The 20,203-nt window shown below is 39.5% G+C and overlaps 3 protein-coding genes across 4 annotated transcripts in view; all 3 read left to right on the forward strand.

Moving 5' to 3' along the window:
* The window catches only part of shld2 (shieldin complex subunit 2), a 78,841-nt gene extending 71,515 nt beyond the window's left edge, over positions 1-7,326 (forward strand). Inside the window, exons 7-9 of the mRNA XM_051922638.1 lie at positions 529-763; positions 6,428-6,543; positions 6,952-7,326. Coding sequence (XP_051778598.1) covers positions 529-763; positions 6,428-6,543; positions 6,952-7,124 — 524 coding nt within the window. The 3' untranslated portion in view covers positions 7,125-7,326. The remainder of the gene's footprint in view (positions 1-528; positions 764-6,427; positions 6,544-6,951) is intronic.
* The window catches only part of sncga (synuclein, gamma a), a 405,959-nt gene that overhangs the window by 247,196 nt on the left and 138,560 nt on the right, over positions 1-20,203 (forward strand). The gene's annotated exons all lie outside the window — the stretch shown is intronic.
* nfkb2 (nuclear factor of kappa light polypeptide gene enhancer in B-cells 2 (p49/p100)) overlaps positions 19,903-20,203 on the forward strand; it is a 61,393-nt gene continuing 61,092 nt past the window's right edge. The window contains exon 1 of one of the 2 annotated variants that reach the window (XM_028795183.2): positions 19,903-20,057. The gene's annotated coding sequence lies outside the window, so the exon portion shown is untranslated. The remainder of the gene's footprint in view (positions 20,058-20,203) is intronic. The other variant, XM_028795184.2, reaches the window with a different exon arrangement.

The following is a 20,203-nucleotide window of genomic DNA, read 5'->3' on the forward strand; positions in this document are numbered from 1 at the left end:
CTGGCCTGGCAACTCCCTGTTCTCTCATTCGTTGGTATAAACAATCCTCAACTAATATACAGATATGCCTCTTCAATTTATTGGTGATCCTCCTGGTTTGCATTTAACCAATCACCACAGAACAGGCCTCATGTGTTTCAGAAGGAGCCTCTTCTCACTAAGAAAAACGCTTACTATTAGCCGCGAGGACACTGCTTCTTTACTTACTCTCCTTCCTGTGTCTACTGCTGCTTATACTGCTCCATGCTCTGCATTCACTACAAAATTTGAATACAAGACAATTTTCAGCTACCCTCAAACACTTGGCTACCTTTGCTAGTGTACAGGTGAATGAAAAAAAATCTCACTGCCCCCATGTGTCAACCATAAACAAAGTTTTTAGGAGGAAGTATTATATTTTAACTAACGTCCGCACAGAAGTAACACTCGGAACTTCATTCACTTCAGCAAGCAAGGATGAAATTGGTATGCCATTGTGTCTCGTGTCCACAAACATGAATGTGTAAAGTCTTATGCTTTTTTCTTAAGGGGAAGTGAAATTTCGTGCCCACATTGCTTCCTTGCGCTTCCCAGGCCCGGATGCAGACAATGTGAGACTGTTGGTAAACTTTGGCACTGCCCGCTGGATGACTGCAGACTCCTTGTCTAATATCACTTTTACTGGCTGTGGACGGTGTTATGCGGAATTAATGGCCGACAGCAATGGAATTTACCATCTTTGTTATCCTTGTCTGCCATTTACTGGTGTTAAGCAATATTACAGGTTAGTCCAATTTCTTTTCTCCTGTATTCCCAAATTCTTGCTTTGTTAACCAGGCAGCACAGTCATGCTTCAATGTGCAATATTATTTTCAGTGATGAGTTGCTTTAAATTCAATCAATAGCAGTGTAATAAAATTGAAACATTTGTATTTTAAACTTTCTAAATATGTGCTAAATAGAATTCTATTTATACAATTAAATACCTAAAACCATAAAAGAATGCATAAAAAAATCTAAGAAGCTAATTGATCCAAGTGTTGCTCCCTCCCACAAGTGATTTTCTGATTTGATCTGCATGTTTTATCTGCTGTTGTTTGAGTTTGTTTATATTTTTTCATTCGTTTTGGTAGCAGAATGATGATATCATTTGGGAGTATCATGTCATGTCACATCATTACTGTCAACAACAAAGTGATTATTAATGGTGATTGGTGTCTATCTCGGGTTTGTCGTGTATATCAGACCATGCAATTTGTGTTGTGTTGATTGAATTGGGCTAGTTGCTGGCAGATATGGAAGAATATAAAATAACATTCTCAAACCCGCATTATTTCGTTTCCACTTTTATGTAAGGCATGGATTACAATTGATAGATATAGCTATATTGATACACTTTAGATATTTATTTTAGATACTTTAGACACTTTATATTGTGCAAGACACCCAGAACACAGACAAAGATGGACTCATAATATCCCAAAACAGACACGTTTTTATTTACAATTTTCCTGCACACAGCACAGTGCATCAAACAGCCCAAACTCACAGTACTTTTCTTCCTCTTTATTTTCTTTTTCCTTTTCCGCCTCCACTCCTCTCCTGCAAGCTCTGTCCTCTGCCACCAAACTCCAGCTCCACTAATGGAGTGAGGCAGCCCTTTTTATAATGCCCCGGATGTGCTCCAGGTGCTTTACGATGATCTTCCGGCGGCACTTCCTGGTGTGGTGGAAATGCTGAATAAGCACCCAGAAGCACTCCAGGTGTGCCTGGAATTTCTTCTGGCAGCACTTCTGAGTGTGGCAGAAGTGCTGCAATCCAGAGCTCCACAATTCTCCAGGTGCCCCCTGGCGGTGGCCCCGATGCAGACCAAGGTGGCTGCCCTCTCATGGTCCAGGGGAGGTGATCCCCAGCCGTCCACCACACTATAATATATATATATACAGTAATCCCTCCTCCATCGCGGGGGTTGCGTTCCAGAGCCACCCGCGAAATAAGAAAATCCGCGAAGTAGAAACCATATGTTTATATGGTTATTTATATTGTCATGCTTGGGTCACAGATTTGTGCAGAAACACAGGAGGTTGTAGAGAGACAGGAACGTTATTCAAACACTGCAAACAAACATTTGTCTCTTTTTCAAAAGTTTAAACTGTGCTCCATGACAAGACAGAGATGACAGTCTCACAATTAAAAGAATGCAAACATATCTTCCTCTTCAAAGGAGTGCACGTCAGGAGCAGAGTCTGTCAGAAAGAGATAGGAAAGCAAACAAATCAATAGGGCTGTTTGGCTTTTAAGTATGCGAAGCACCTCCGGTACAAAGCTGTTGAAGGCTGCAGCTCACACCCCCTCCGTCAGGAGCAGGGAGAGAGAGAGAGAGAGAGAAACAAACAGTCAAAAATCAATACGTGCCCTTCGAGCTTTTAAGTATGCGAAGCACCGTGCAGCATGTCGCTTCATGAAGCAGCTGCACAGAAGGTAGCAACGTGAAGATAATCTTTCAGCATTTTTAGACGAGCGTCCGTATCGTCTAGGTGTGCGAACAGCCCCCCTGCTCACACCCCCTACATCAGGATCAGAGAAAGTCAGCGCAAGAGAGAGAGAGAGAAAAGTAAGTTGGGTAGCTTCTCAGCCATCTGCCAATAGCGTCCCTTGTATGAAATCAACTGGGCAAACCAACTGAGGAAGCATGTACCAGAAATTAAAAGACCCATTGTCCTCAGAAATCCGCGAACCAGCAAAAAATCCGCAATATATATTTAAATATGCTTACATATAAAATCCGCGATAGAATGAAGCCGCGAAAGGCGAAGCGCGATATAGCGAGGGATCACTGTATATATATATATATATATATATATATATATAGTGGAAGCTGTGGTTGGTTGGCGCCCTGCCTGGGATTGGTTCCTGCCTTGCGCCCTGTGTTAGCTGGGATTGGCTCCAGCAGACCCCAGTGACCCTGTGTTTGGATTCAGCAGGTTGGAAAAATGGATGGATAGATATATTGGAAATATCGCGGGAAAAAAGAAGCTCCACAAAAATAAAGTTTTGGGGACCGTCCCCGTATATTGTCTTGCAGACAAAAATAAAGCAAAAATAGCAAAATAAATGATCAAAGTACTGTATTGTAACATTTGACAAAGGTTATGGAACAAGATGGTGTTTTTATACAGAAATGAATTATGGGAACAGGAAATGGTTGGCAGGAAGTGACGTTGAATGCTGGAGTCGGAAACAACGTCATTTTGGAGAAACCGGAAGTGAAGTCATTCGGAATGGCCGGATGTGATGTCATATCGGGTCGCCGAAAGTAACGTCATGGTGGCCATTTTGGAACCCGGAAGTAGAGGCAATTATTTTTCTTCAGTTTTTCTGTTTAGAGATAGATAGATAGATATATACTTATTTAATCCCAAGGGGAAATTCACATACTCCAGCAGCAGCATACTAATAAAGAAAATATTAAATTAAAGAGTGATAACAATGCAGGTATGCAGACAGACAATAACTTTGAATAATGTTAACGTTTACCCCCCCCCGGGTGGTATTGAAGAGTCGCATAGTGTGAGGGAGGAACGATCTCCTCAGTCTGTCAGTGGAGCAGGACAGTGACAGCAGAGATGAAGAGATTCAGGTAAGTATCACGTGACAACCCCTCATCTCGCGATATTTCATTCACCTTTAGGCTTTTTGACTACCTCCTAATCGCACGTGTGTGACATGACCCCCCCCCCCCTCAGCCCAGACCCACCGGGTCGGGTAACCTGCACCGAGAGGTCGTGGGCACAGGAGAGAGCATCCGCGTTGGCCTGCAAGGAACCTCTGTGATCAACAACACTAAAATGATAAGGTTGAAAGTCCAAAAACCACCTAGTGACACGGGGATTAGACTCCCGGTGAAGGGACATCCACTGTAGAGCAGCATGATCCGTCACCAGAGTAAATTCCTGTCCCAATAGGTAGTACCTTAACTGCGTGATAGCCCATTTAATCACCAAGGCTTTAAGCTCCACCGCGGCATACCTGGTCTCCCTGTCCAGCAGTTTCCGGCTGAGGTACATGATGGGGTGTTCAGCACCATCGACGCATTGGCTCAACACGGCTCCTAATCCTGTGTCCGATGCGTCAGTCTGGAGTATGAAAGGAAAAGAAAAATCAGGAGATTTCAAAGCAGGTGCTGATGTAAGGGACAATTTTAAGTCACTGAATGCATTATCAGCCTTATCATCCCATACCACTTTTAAAGGTGCTCTTTTCTTTGTTAAATTAGATAAGGGTGTAGCAATTTCTGAGAAATGAGGTACAAATGGCGATAGTATCCCGCTAAGCCCAGAAATGCTTGAATCTGCCTCTTAGTCATATCAGGTCACCGGAAGTAATGTCATGGTGGCCATTTTCGGTTTTTCTGTTGTGAGATGAATAGATTCAGGTAAGTACCACGTGACAACCCCTCATCTCGCGATATTTCACTCACCTTTAGGCTTTTTGACTGCCTCCTAATCGCACATGTGTGACAATATATAAACTAAGGGGTTCCCACCTGCTCGCTTTGCTCGCCAACCCCCTAGCACCCCAAGTAGACGTGGTTGCTCCACCGAAACCTCCTCTTAAACGGTGATACAATGGAAAACAGTTTTTTTTTTTTACCTCCTCTTTGCTCGATCAGCTGCTGCTGCTGCCGTGCTGTGTGATCTGCATCTCGTGTGGTGCTTCGAATATTTAAAAGCCTGTACAGCAGCTGTCCTACTCTTTGTCTTTTATTTCTGGCCCCGGGCATGGTTAAATCTTTTGGCACAAAGTCTCGTCTTGCGGGATGTGAGTTCTTGATATTTTTTAGTTTATAATTTAAAAACGGAATAAGAATCTGAAAATCTAACAACATCACATTAAAGTTCGATAAACTCTGAAAAGAATCATACCAAACATATATATGTAAGTTTTAAAATAAGCCGATTTAAAGCGTGACATAAAAGTCACATAAAAAGTATCATAAAATCGTTGCACTTCTAGGCTTAGAATTTAATATATATAGAGTAGATATATACAGTATATATATATATATATATATATATATATATAAGATAGATAGATATATATAGATAAGCCTCGGACACAAAAATAAAAAGATGTACATGTAGGGCAGTAATAGTACAGCTGGTTGTGGTTAGGCAGTGAGGCTAAGCGCCAAAGGTGTGAAGTTTTGTCTATATAGCTGATTCACTGCTGTACCGTGAGGAAGTGATAACCATACCGTGCTCTGCAAAAATATGAAATGCTTTGAAGTGGTCTTCACCATATAAAATTATTTGTTGTTTTGCATATTGAATTGTACACACAGAAAACACTGTGCATTATATATGCTGTCATGTCTTTTGTATTACAGCATTACACACATACAGATATACAAATACCCATGTTGCTAAGGGAGCTATAAAATAACTTTATTTAGACAGTTGTCAGCAGTTCAGTAAATTATCTATGAATGACACAAACATCAAAATTTTACTTTTTAATTATAGCAAAGTGAATGCATTGAGCAAATCCTTAATTTTCATCTTCAGCCTACTGACAACAGGGCCGGAGATACAGTAGATTTATATAGCTACGACATCCTAGCCTGTTTTTCACTGAGCAATATCATAATTAGAGAAATTCATCCCAATGAATGACAAAAGTATGGTATACTGCTCAGTAATGGAAAGGTATATTTAGAAGACTGACAAATGTAACAAATTCCATGGCAAACACATGTTTATGCTTGTTTTTAAAAGTTGCCGAGGTGATGCATAATATTGTTTATTTGGTTTCTGATATGATTCGGCAAAAGCTATGATTAGGCTAAGGTGTTAAACCACTAGGCTGTCAATTATAACCTCACCACTAGCACAATATAACATATGTAACCTCGCAGTGCACTTGTGGCTGGCATAGTGATATAGCAGTTAGCACTACGGCTTCATAGCTATAGTAGACTCTCCTTGAATTCTGGCCTATTCAATGTATTTGTACAGTCTGTACATTCTACCCATGCCTGGCGCTCAGGTTTTCCTCCCACATTATCGGGACAAGCATATTAAATTAATTGTTAACTCTAAACTGGAAAATGCAAGCGTAATCATGAATGTGATAGAAGTATGCCTCATCATGGGTTGGCATGATGGCTAATGTTTACTGCTGCCAGCGTAAGATTCAGCTGTTTTAATCTGAACTGGATTAAGAGGCTTTAATAATGTATGGTTTGATTTATGGGTTGAAAAAAGAATGATGAATGAGACATGCCCTTAGAAATTGCGAGCAGTCTTGGGAAAATCATAATTTAAATTAAAAATAGTCTCCCATTGTATCCTAGGTGTATGATATTTGTCACCAAATTTCAAAATTCATTTTTGTGTTGCTACTTTTTTTATTAACATGCCATTTGTATTTTCTGTTGCTACTCTAGGCCAGCTGAGCTGTCAGTGACAGATGGAGAAAGGATGGTCTTGCTACAGGTTCCATCTTCTCTTGTACAGAAAATCTTTCTAAATATTCCTCCAGAAAAACTGCTGACGGCAGTGGGTAAGCTACATGCTATTGAGCCATTCTCTAACCTTTAACAAAATACTTAGCTTTTAAAAATACAAGTAGAATTTTTTCCTTTTATCACAAAGCAGTGTTGTCTAGTGACTGAAGGTTGGACTTCATGTTATAATGTTGTTAGTGTTTGTCTCCCCATTGGTTCACTGTCCTTAGAAATGTCACTAAATTTGCCCTTACTGTAATGTTACATATCAACATTTCAAAGGTTTTTATGGAAGTGTATCTGAAATGGGGTATAACTCAGTATAAAAGGAATCATAGAAGATACAAATGTATTGCATTAAACATGTCAAAGTAGCATACCTTACTACTCACTCAGAGTCATCTTTGTTTAGTTTTTCTATCTTTTAACCTCTACTCAGCAACCTTTTTTTCTCATTTAACCAGTGCCTTCATCTACAGTGAAATTTGCCCAGGTGGTCGCAGATGTGTGCCGCTCTCTCTTGTCAAATCCTACTGATACCTACAGCTTTACACTAAGGAGTCATTTCCTACTGGATAATAATGGCATACCAATTCAACAAAACTTTGTTCTGCTGGATTTCCATTGTGAATGCTGATCAGTGTTCTCTATTGTGCATATCTTAGATGAAATCATTCAATAATGTAAAAAATCGGATATTCTGAGACTAGTGTGTAACTCTGCCTGTGCATTCAGCACAGTCAGCCCTGCAACCTCAATATGACCGATTGTGTGCAACTTTTAAAACAGTCACAACATGAAATACTAGAACTGTGTAATAATAAATTATGCTGAAACAATTTAAGTGTTTGTTGTCTGATTTGTATTTTAAACTATAAAATGTAAACTATATTGCAATCACAGATAAAAGTGTGGGGTGCCAGCAAGTTATCCTAGTATAATCTGCACAAAAAAAAAGATTTGTAGTAAACGACAAAAGTTGAAATATTCCAAATGCAAGTCCACTAATAAGGCTGGTGCTTTGTGGCAGTCGTGGCCTTACAATAGGCTCTACACCAGAAGTGGAAGTGATGTCAAGGGTCCTTAAGTTGTGGATCCTCTGGTATGTAGATGAAAGAGGAGAAGATGTGAATGAGAATGCCCCCTTTCAACTTGGAGTGGAATTAATAATCAATACACATGCCCTGAGAATGCCCTCTACTTAACGCATACATGACAATGGCTAAAAATGTCACTATGTTTCTGTCGATTCAGATTTGACATGTTTATAAGCTATTTTAACATAGTTACCGTTATTTAAAACTGATTCAAAAGCAATTAAAAAAACTCCCAAAAAGCACAGTGCTTATTAACTCTGCATTAATTTAACAGAGCAATGCTGTATTTGTTTCTTCTGCCTCACAGATGCAGAGAGTGTGGTTTATTACCTGCTCGTGTCAGAGTTTGTCAGCGTAGGTATTCCTTTTTCCTCCAGTCTTCCAAAGAAGTGTGAATTAACTGTCTAGCATAAATTAATCCTGTGTGAGGCTTCAAATATGATAATTCTCCATGAGAAAACTTGTATGCCCCCAGTGATGTTGAAATTTCATCTTCTTTGGGCCCTGTATTGGAATAAGAGTGCTCAGGCGTCAGTTAAATAGAATATTTGATATGCATTAGTACAAAACATGAAGTTATGATTGATTTTTTTTTCTTCAGCCTTTTTTTCATATAATTTATCACTGCAGCTTTGTACATTATTTTGTTTGTTTTTGTATTATTTGTATTTTCACTCTGATTCCTACCCAGAATCACTTTTCTGGTGTGACTTAAGAACCCTATTTAAGATACCTATCACTGTGATATTAGCTAAACTGTTAGCAAGTGCTCATTGTCTTCCTCTTGCAAAGTTATTGTATTTCACTACACATCACGCAGATTATTTAGAAGGCTGAAATAAATATTGCCAACTATTAAAGTTGCACTTACAGTCATCCAGGAATGCCAAAACAAATGGTCTTTGGTTGTTAACGATTGGAAGTGGAAATAACAGAAGAATAAGATCTAACTTAACAGGATCCAACAAGCCCCTACACAAACAAGGGTATTATAGAGAAGGAACACCAGAACTGAAGGTCCTGACAAAGTATCCAATCAGTGTACACAAAGGGGACTTACAAGCCCAAAGAAACAATTACAAAAAGATCAGGTTAATTAAGCAATGACTGAAACCCAGGGTCCACAAAGCAAAAATATGTATTGCTTGCACATTTGAGCCACCTAAGCCATCTGTATACATGGGTTTGCTCCACTGTTTCTACTTGTTTCATTCAGAATTAACTAGTAGCGTCAGCAAAGTGGTGGCATTAACTAATGGAAGATAAAAGGGGAATACAATTAATCCATCCATCCATCCAGTATCCAACCCGCTATATCCTAACTACAGGGTCACGGGGGTCTGCTGGAGCCAATCCCAGCCAACACAGGGCACAAGGCAGGAAACAAACCCTGGGCAGGGCACCAGCCCACCGCAGTACAATTAATCCATCCATGCATTTTCTTTTTTTTGTGATCGTTTTACTAAATAATGACAAAATGACAGGATATAAACAGTAAACAGTCATACATTACAAAAGAACCCAAACATCCCTCCCTCCCTATCCATGCATTTTCTGAGTATTCTTCAATGCAGTGCAGTGTATAGCAATGCAGAAGCAACTCCTCCATTAGACATCAATCTATCACAAGACAGAACTAATACAATACTCAACTGTCTACCCTGTCTACCCTTCCATCAATTTTTGGACTTTGTAGGATTGTGGGGTATGAGAGCTATTCCAGGCAGCATCAAAGACAAGGCAGGAAGCAATCTTAGATTAATCAGTCCATCACAGGGCATAATCATTCATCAATCCGCATTCTCTCCAATAAACACAACCTACATACCCTGTAGATGCAGGGGTAAATGAAAACCACATATGGAAAAAGAAGCTGTGAGAGATACCATGTGGGAATCGGCATCCTGGACAGAATAGGACTTGGTTCCTTACCCGGCAGGGATGCCCATAATATGGAAATATCAGAGAAGATATTCTATGCAGAGCATTTTTTTCCCCAAAATGTTAAAGGGCTTTGGTTTCCCACTTGGACACCTGCAGGGCATGCTGGATATTTTAGTCCTGTGGATCAGCCCTGTCAGGTTGCAGGGGAGCCTCCATGGGGAGATGAGGGGATACACAAACCCTACTTTTCAGGACTTTCAATTCACTTGGAAATGCTTCCTTAGGGGTGTGCCCTAGTACTGGAAGTACTCTCTGGTCTGGGACAAAAGGGGAAGCCTGACCCCAGCCAAGGAGTCAGAGTCGGGAGAGGAGAAGGACAACAATCCCCTGGGAGGAGTCGGAGGAACGTTTATTGGTGTATTGGCAGTGCCATATTGGGCTGTATGGAAGGAAGGAGTTATTGAAGGTATTATTGTTAATAAACAGTGTTTGTTTTTACACTGGACTGTTTTGTGTAGTTTTGTCAGGGATATTTGGGGTCTTTTGTATCCCCTACTGGTCACAAAGCACACACACATTAACCAGGCTAGACACTGAAATTAGAACTGTGAGGCATCAGAATTAACTACTGCACTATAATTCCATGTAATTAAGTGAATAAATCAATTTCCTTAAAAATTTAGACTGCCTGCATTACATTCTCTCTAAGACTCTAAAGGGATGTCCTTTCTCATTGCCCAAAATAGATTAACATACTCTTGTGTTGATACCTAGTTTGAACAGTCATCATATGTTCTTTGGCCTTACAGGTTCAAGTTAAAACAACCGAAGCACTAAAAACATGAGTAAGTTAAAACCAGTTTGCCTAACTGAAATATACACTGATCCATCTTTAAGTATAGTTTCCCAAGATGAGCTGGGAGTATTTTTTTCTGGGCAAAGAAGGCTTTTTGAGTCCACCACAATATATTTGGCATGTTCTCTTTACAGTAATTATGAACATTTAAAAAGAAATCCCCAAAAGATTTCCCGTAACAGAAACCCTTTTTTGCTCAAGTAGACTACAAGGTGAAGAAAGAATCCAGTTTTTAGAAAAATACCATCTTGACTAAACGTCTTTTTGTATGACTGCTGACAGCTGTTATTTCTCTTTTTTCATATTTTACTCAATATTCAGGAGCTACATTTCTTAAATGTCTCACTCATCCATTTCGCAACTCATTTCCCATAACCTCCTTAGAGGGATGTTAGTGACAATGCTGTGTTTCATTATAACACAATCATTAACCATATTTTAATACTACTAGTACTAATCCAAGGAATGAGGCAAAAATTGATATCCCATATAAGGACACCACAAAACATGGTCTGCAACACGCTCTCCCTTGAAGTTCACTAGTTAAAGTTTAAGTTCAAGTGCAAAGTTTTTGTGAAATGTACACTGAAGTTTTTATCTGCACACCACCTACTGACTAGTGACAACAATATAAAACCAAAAACAGACAACGAACACAAACACAGACACGCATTAAAATGCAACGTCATAAATTAAATATAAGAAGTAATCCTGCAGAGAACCAGTTAAGAAGTCTTGTGACCTGTAGATTAAAACTCTCCATAACTTTGATGAGAGAAGCATTACGCACATTGATTCTGCTTGGCTTACCTGGCACGATCTGCAGTGTCTAGGCTCAATTATTACCTGTACTGCATGAAAGTAATCTGTAGAACAAAGTACAAGTTTACGCCATCAGCCTTTACCCACAAACACACTTTCATGTGATTCCTTGTTGTTTCCCATAGACGGTAGATTTTTTGACTTTAAAATTAGATTTTCCATGGCAAAAATAATACTGAAAAATATTAATTTGTCTTTATATGGGTATTTAATGTATATTTTTTAATTTAATATTATATATTACATTTGGTTTAATATTAAAAATTTCTGGGGGCCAGATCCCAATCCATCAGAAGGCATACTCAGGCACACATTATTTATTCCAGGATCAGTTTAAAATCACTAGTTCTATTATTCCAACATACCTTCAAAATACAGAAGAATTCCAGAGCAATGCAGGGCCCATAAATAAAATAATTAGGCTGGTATTGGAACTTGTGACCTGTGAGGCAACATCACTAACCAATGAGCCACTGAGCCAAATTCAAATGAAGAATTTCTTTACATACAGGCAGGTCCATAAGGATTTTGAAAAGTGACACAATTTTCATAATTTTGGTCCCATACACCACCACACTGGATTTGAAACAAAGCAATCAAGATGTGATTGAAGTGTAGACTTTCTGCTCTAATTCAAAGGCTTTAATAAAAATGTTGTATGAGCTGTTTAGAAAGGACAGACATTTTTATACACCACCCCGCTATTTTCAGCGGCTCAAAAGTATTTGGACAAACTAACATAATCATAAATATAATGACCATTTTCAATATTTGGTTTAAAATCCTTTACAGTCAATGTAAGTCTGGAACCCATGGCCTTCTCCAAGTGCTGGGTTTCCACCCTAATGATACTTTACCAGACCTTTATTGCAGCTGTCTTCAGGTGCTGCTTCTTTGTTGGACTTTCAGTTTTGTTTTCAGCAATTGGGTTGAGGTCAGTTGACTGGCTTGGGCTTTGAAGAATATTCTACTACTTTTTGTTGAAAAGCACTTGATTTGCTGTCACAGTATGTTTTGGCTCATTGCCCATCTGTACTGTGAAGCGTCGTCCTATCAGCTTTGCAGCATTTGGCTGAATCTCAGCAGAGAGTATAGCCCTGTATACTTCAGAATTCATCCTGCTACTTCTCTCAGCAGTCATATCATCAATAAACACTAGTGACTAACTTCTATTGGCAGCCATGCATGATCATGCCATAAAATTGCCTCCACCATGTTTCACAGATGATGTGGTATGCATTGGATCATGAGCCATTCATTTTCTTCTCTTTTGTCCAAAAGAAAATTATTCCAGAACTGGCCATGCTTTTAATAATATTTTCTAGCAAAGTCTAATCTGTCCTTCCTATTCTTGAGGCTTACCAGTGGTTTGCACTTTGTCATAAACCCTCTGTCTTTTCTTTCATGAAGTCTTCTCTTGATTGTAGACTTTGGCAGTGATAGGCCAACCTCGCAGAGAGTATTCTTGGTTTGGCTAAATGTTGTGAAGGGTTTTTTCTTCACCAATTACAGTTGTCTTCCATGATTATCCAAGCCTTCTGCAGTTGCTGAGCTCACCAGTGTGTACCAAATGGTTGATTTCACCACTCCTGGTGTTTCTGCTATCTCTAAAGGGTTTGTTTTGTTTTCTCGGCCTAATGATGGCCTGTTTATATTTGAATGGACAGCTCTTGGACCTCATATTGAGAGTTCACAGTGACAGCTTCCAAATTCAAATTCCATACTTGGAATCAGCTCCAGACCTTTTACTTGCATTTTAGTTAATTTCATTTTAGTTAATGAAATAATGAGGTCACACCTGGCTATAGAACAGCTTGTCAGTTAATTGTCCATAAATTTTTGAGCCCCTGAAAATGGGGGGACTATGCAGAAAAAATGTCCGTTATTCCTAAATAGCTCATATGATATTTTTGTTAAACCCCTTGAATTAATAATTACTTAATTTCAAATCTAGTGTAGTGGTACACAGAGACAAAATTATGAAAATTGTGTCACTGTCCAAATACTGTAATCTCTATAAAGCATTTACTTGCTGATACAGTGGAATAACCGTGTTGATTATTTACTTTCTTTTATACAGTAATTGTTAAGGAACATGACAAGCACAAAGTTGTTAGCATTGCTGTCTCATTGTTCCAAGGGCACAGGTTTAATTCCCAGTCTGGCCACTGCTTTTGTGAAATTTGCACATCCTTCCTCTGCCTGTGTGGGTTACCTCTTGGTGCTCCACTTTCCTGCTCACATCCCAAAGGCAGGCACATTAGTTTAAATGATGACTCTAAAAATAGACTAACATAAGAGAACTAACAAAAAGCCCATTTACTAAAACAGTTGCAATGCTACTATAATAGAACAGAAAGAGAATAGAAGTAAAAAACAGGAAACACGAATCTGTATCTTATCCTGATACCAGCAAGCCCGTGATTCTCGAAAGAATCACAAATCCAAGAATGGCAATCACTTTCTGTTCCCTCCGATACTTGGAGGGATGAAATATCATGGAGGGTGGGTGCGTCCTGGGAAAGTTCATTTAATTAAATAAACATATTTGTACTAAAGCGGTTTCTTTTTGGAGCTGTACAACGCCTTCGTTTATTGTTTTTATCCATGCAGTCTCTTTTTTGCTTTTCTATAGCTGTGTCGTCAGCGAGAAGTCGTTTGCTGACGGCGGCGGATTCACGTGCTGAAGTGACCATGGCGGCGGATCCGGTGTGGTGGTGTGGGCGGTCGCGTTCGGGTGGCTGTACAACCTGCCGCGCACGCTTTACCTCAGGTTTAGTTCACAGGTCGTAGCCATGGTAAAGTTTTCAATTAATTAAATAAACATATTAGTAAAGCGGTTTCTTTGTGTGGGCGCCTTCGTTCATTGTTTTTATTCATACGGGCTCGTTTACAGGTCGTAGCCATATGGGCTCGTGTTTGTATTACTAATTGTTGAGCTCCTTCCATTTGGAGCCATGACTCCTTTGCCTCTGCTGTGTCAGAAGCGCGTTGTGGGTGCATTCGTTCATTGTGTTTATCCATACGGGCTCATTTTGTATTTCTGTTAGTTGAGCTCTTTCATTGTGGAGCCGTGACGTCTTTGCTTCTGGTGTGTCTGAAGCGCGTCATAGGAGCATCCGTGTATTGTTTTTATCCATGCGGTCTCGTCTTTGTTGTTCTGTGGCTGTGTCATTAGGTAGACGTCGTTTACTGTTAGGACGCATACTCCAACTTATACACACTGACTGCTGGCACAGTGGATTAGAGCAGGTGTAGTTTACAGGTCGTGGTGTTTGGGCGCCACGCACTGACTCTGGGAACTACGGGCTCGGTTTTGTATTACAAATCATTGAGCTCTTTCCATTTGGAGCCATGACTCCTTTGTCTCTGCTGACACCGACTGCTGGCACAGTGGATTAGAGCAAGTTTAGTTTACAGGTCGTGGTGTTTGGGCGCCACCTACTGACTCTGGGAAGCCGCTGGGTTTGACTCTGGGGCGCTGCGATGCAGTGCACATGCGCGTCGGTGCGTCCACCGTCCGTGCATAAATTAAACTGTAGTTTAGTAATATAGATCAGGATTTGAGACTATACCATCTGTATTAAAGGCAGAAACATTTGACACAGCCCATGTTATTGGAAGTGTCATTTTTTAATATACTGTATACGTAGTTAAGTCATTAACTGTCAGATGAAATTGTCTGTTTAAATGGGATGTGGAAATACTTTTCTCTTTTGATTTTCTGTCTCTCATTGTGTGGTTGTTCCACAGCAGAATGTTTTGCACTGTATGATACACAAATTCTATTTAACGATCCACAACTATCACCAATAACAATAGATTCATCGGTGAGAACATTATAGGCAAGATGATAAGTGGTGGTAATACAAGTAGCAGTCTTTTTTGATAATATTGTACATTTATGAACCTCTCCATTGCTCTTTCTTTGTGATTCTTGTTGCCTTTGTTCATCAGACATGCCAACCCTTAAATTGCTCTTTTTTCTGCTTCTTGTTGCCCTTGTTCTTCAAACAATTTAGCCCTTACCTCGCTTTTTCTTTGTGCTTCTTGCTGCCTTTGTTACTCCGACATTCCAGCTTGTCGTTCTTGTTCTCATTCCGCCTGTCATTTTCTAACATCTTCCTCATGTTCTAATTTGCCTCAATCGAAGAAGAATTCGTTTTAGGTTTTATTCATTTCCAAGGGGATTAATTCAAAGTATGTACTTAACATTAGTGAGTGTGTTACAGCTGGCCATGGATGAATACTGGATGTTTTGCTATTATGTCTAGCCATGGACAGATGCTGGGCATTTTGTTGTTTTTATATATGAGTATGATGGTCCTGTGATGCTATGTTATGCTACCAAGGCATGATTCATGGTTTGTGTATATTTTAGGGTCTAGTTCTCCTATGACCTGGCATGCAACAAAGCAAACTAAAAAAATGGGTAATTGGATTCTTTCTTCCCATTGTCTAAGGAACATCCATCCATCCATCCATTTTCCAACCCGCTGAATCCGAACACAGGGTCACGGGGGTCTGCTGGAGCCAATCCCAGCCAACACAGGGCACAAGGCAGGAACCAATCCCGGGCAGGGTGCCAACCCACCGCAGGACACACACAAACACACCCACACACCAAGCACACACTAGGGCCAATTCAGAATCACCAATCCACCTAACCTGCATGTCTTTGGACTGTGGGAGGAAACCGGAGCGTCCGGAGGAAATCCACGCAGACACGGGGAGAACATGCAAACTGTCTAAGGAACAGAGGAGATAAAATAAACAATGGTCAGTTTCAAGTCTTTGTTTGGTTTAGAATTAGACTGAAAAAGCTATCAATCAAAATGGTATCACAACCAGAAAGGATATTTAGAGGGCTCTGCTGGAGAGTCTTTCTCAGAAAGTCAACTGCTCTAAGTAATTTTCTATTATGCTAATACTTTGAGCAGGCACTCAAGAAAGAAGCATGACCACAAACACTAGCAAAGCCATAGATGAACCTTATTATGTTTTGCCACTAAGGGACTCATACTGTATGCCAGATTTCACATTTGCTATAACAATGTGTAGTCAATTCACAGTTCCAGTTTAGATCTATAATAATCGACTGACACATAGAGTTTCAAAAGAAAATCATCCAAGGGAAACCACCAAAGCTATTACCCCACACCACCACCAGATGAAATCACCCTTCCACTGGACTACAGTAAAATTGGTTTAGTGGTAGCCTATTCACAAACCTAGATGATGGCTAACAACACTTTTTCTTAGAAGACAAAGCATAATAGAAGAATATTAACTAGCTAGGCATCTGAAGCAGCCTACTGGATGGGTAGCATAATGTGTCTGTGCTTAGTAATAGAAAATATGTAGACACTGCACAAAAGGAACTATATATCAAACATGTGTATGGTCACAAATTGCATTCTGACAAGTGTCCCTCACAGGTTTTTCTCATTATTTCTATACCCTTCATGAGAGTAGTAGTTCATGAAACAAGATACTTAAACTTTGAAGAACTGTAGATCCACATCAACATGACTTTCTTTTTTAAATGGGTTCAGGTACCCAGAGAAAGATGGCAGGAAAGCAACTCATAATACCAGTCAGGGTCATGGAGATGACAGCCAAGTAGCATTGTTGGCATGGCAAGTACCAACAATAGATGGTAAGGAATGCTGTCTCGTGTCAGGTCAATCTAACACACACATCTTTGGGATATGGGAGTGGCATGGTGGTTAAGGCTTTGGACTTCAAACCTTGAGGTTGTAGGTTTGAATCCCATCACTGACATTGTGTGACCCTGAGCAAGTTACTTCATCTGCCTGTGTTCCAATTGGAAAAAGGGAAATGTAACCAATTGTATTTTAAATTTTTTAAGTCGCTTTGGATAAAAAAGCATAGGCCAAATAAATGAATGTAAAAATTGGATATAAAGGTCCTATGCCAGCTTCCTTCTCACATTCTAAATATTCCTTAGCTTGAGGGGTGACTCCGAATTGTCCTTGTATTGGATAATGTGAATATATACACAAATGTGTTCTGGAATAGATTTGGTGCTTGTTCTAGATTTAAGTTCTGCCATATGTTGTTACTATTGTGAAAAATGTTAGCTCCCCATAACCTTGATAGGCAGGTGGATGGTTATTTTAAATCATAATATGACACATGCTTACATTATTATTATATTTACAGCCATGTAGCTTGGAATCTAAAGTGTTGGACCATACGGTAATTGTTTAAAGGCCCAGATCACACTACTGACACACTGTGTGACACTAAGCCAGTTGCCAAACCTGCTAATGCTCAGTTATAGGTATATATAGTCTACCTGATCTGATTACTATGACTCAGGGTCATAGTATGAGGTGCACTAAGCAGGAAAATGAAAGAGGAAATATTGCACAAAGTAAATGGAATACTAAGCTACGAAACAACCACAGCCAAGATAGCAACTTAGCTAGATCAACTGTCAGTGAAGATGAGATTCTTGGGGAAAGGCAGAGGATGAGCAGTTACCGTAGTATTTCCCATGATAACAATATCTTTAGAGAATGGTGCAACTGCCTGCCACTGATCAAGAATCGCATTACTTGTTCGTGGGTAACGATTCAGTTAAAACTGAAAAGAAATAGTGAACGAGAGAATCATATGACACTAACTTGTTCTTGGGTAATGATCTGATTGTGAATCAAATTAAGAAGAATTGTGTGACTCGTTCTTGGGTAATGATTCATTTATGACTCAAATGAGCAAGAATCATGTAAGTGATTCTTAGGTAATGATTTTATTGCAAATCAAATAAACGAGAATTGTTGGAGAATTAGAATCATTCATATTACTTATATATGCAGTTAAAGCAATTCCAATAATGAACTGTACAAAACAAAACAATTAATACTTTCTAATATAAATGTGTTGTTACTATATTGTACTTGTATTATGAATGACAAAATCATCTGTGACATAGTTTTCATTTGCTGATATTGATATAATCTGAAGTCAAAAGAAGCATAAATGGAGCGAGTTTTGCACATGCTCTTTAAACATCCACCAACATCAGCAAAACGAAAGATCCTGATGACATCACAAAGGACAATTATTTGCTTTAGCACTCTGGTTGAGCTTCACTGAATAATTTGTTCGTGCTCGCAAATTGATTTGTATGATTTACTGAAAAGTCTTTCAAAAAGAACTAGTCATTAGAGAGCTGCCCATCAGTAATCGCCAATTCCCTTTTCACTATGAGGCTAGCAGAACTAACTTCTCTGACACTCTAGTAAAATTGATAAAGAGTTACAGTTAACCTATAAATAAATGGGGTGGTCAAACTTGGATCCTGATGGGCCACATTGGCAGCAGGTTTTCTTTCTAGCCACTTGCTTAATTAGTACACTACTTCTAATGAAAAACAGTTCTTCCGCATTGTTTTGAGCGGACTTGATGTTTAAGACTCAGACCTTGCCTTTTTCCATTTAATTAACAATGAACCTATAATGACATACAAAGTGAGCCAAAATATCACAAGCTAACCTGGTTGATTCTAATTAAAAAAAAGCTAGTTTTATAGAATTTTAGGCCTCGAAATTTTGCTGATTATCTGTTGGCTTGAGGAGCATCTCATTTTTGTTTGGCTGCTAGTTAAGGAATTAAGAAGGAATTAAGAGTTGTGAGTCTTACAAAGCATGTCAAATAAAATTACAAGCATTATTTGGTCATTAATTAAAGTGGTTGGAAAGAAAACCTGAAGCCACTGTGGCCATCCAGGAGCTCAGTTTGACAGTCCTATCATGACTCATAATAACTGATATTTATTTCTGTGTTTTATTTCCTGTCAATATTTTTGCAGGGTAAAAGTTCAATTATATTATTCTGCTCTTTAGAAGATTCGAATACTTGGAAACAAGACTAAAGCTTTTACAAAATAGCTCTGCACGCATCTGGGTTTGCCAGATGTACCGATTTGAGCGGGACTATCCCGAGTTCAACAGACAAATCCCGAGTCCCGCATTACTTCGGAAAATCCCGATTGAAGAAAAATTGCATGTAGAAAAAAAATCTTAATTCATGTTTTATATTCAATATGTATTTAAAGAGTATCGCAGAAGTTTTGTAGACAGCCTGGCGTACCACCTTTTATGAATAATATTTGGAAGTGCCAGCTGAATCCGAGTGTTTGAATCGTGTGTTCGTGTTGTCATACATTTCTCGTGCTCATCAAGGCTGCTCGTGTGTAATATGTTTTGAAATGATTATTCTGCGACTATTTTCTATACATTCTCTTCTATATGTATACCTACTTACATATACTTATATGTTAGATTATACAAGTTTATACGTCCAGAATTATAATTCAATTAAAATTATCTATTTTTTGTCTTCCTTAGTTTCTCAACATGTTTCTTAGACGCTCGAAATGGTGGTTGTCCCGATCTGTGATTTTGGAAATCTAGCAACCCTGACGCAATATCTCTTGTCATTCAATAATCCCCATTTTATCCGGGACTTTTCCCGCCTCACCTGTATTTAACGTTAGGTACTTCCCAACCTTCCCACCCACTTAATTCCGTACCAATCCTGTATGGCCGGGGCTAAAATTCGTTCCGATTCCGCAACCCGTTGCCGACTGTACCGGTGTGCTCGCCGTTTCTTCACTAGATACTTGTGGGGCCTGCGTGCGTCAATGAGGCTGCATGCAAATGAGCAGTACACTCAGCCAATCACCGCGTCGCAAGTAGATCACAGGAATTCCCCTCCTGCCAGGGACTTTCCATCGCGAACAACAAGTAATAATAAAAATATTAGTAAGCATTGTAGTCTGACACGTTAAATTAAAGGGTGACCCGCGCTGGACCGGTCGGGCCGCATCACACCGGACCGGACCTAACTGGACTGGAGTTGTGACGCGAGCAGTTGTCAGGTGAGTTCTCTGGCCAAGCTGTTTCGATTCGTTATTTCCGAGAACTGCAGGGGCTGAGCTTTCACGAGAGTAACTTTTTTAGGCCGACGATCCGAGTGATGTTTCAGATTACTGTGCGGGCCTGCCAGTGTAACATGTCGGTATTT

Source organism: Erpetoichthys calabaricus, chromosome 2, assembly GCF_900747795.2.
Source record: "Erpetoichthys calabaricus chromosome 2, fErpCal1.3, whole genome shotgun sequence".
Taxonomy (NCBI): Eukaryota; Metazoa; Chordata; class Cladistia; order Polypteriformes; family Polypteridae; genus Erpetoichthys; species Erpetoichthys calabaricus.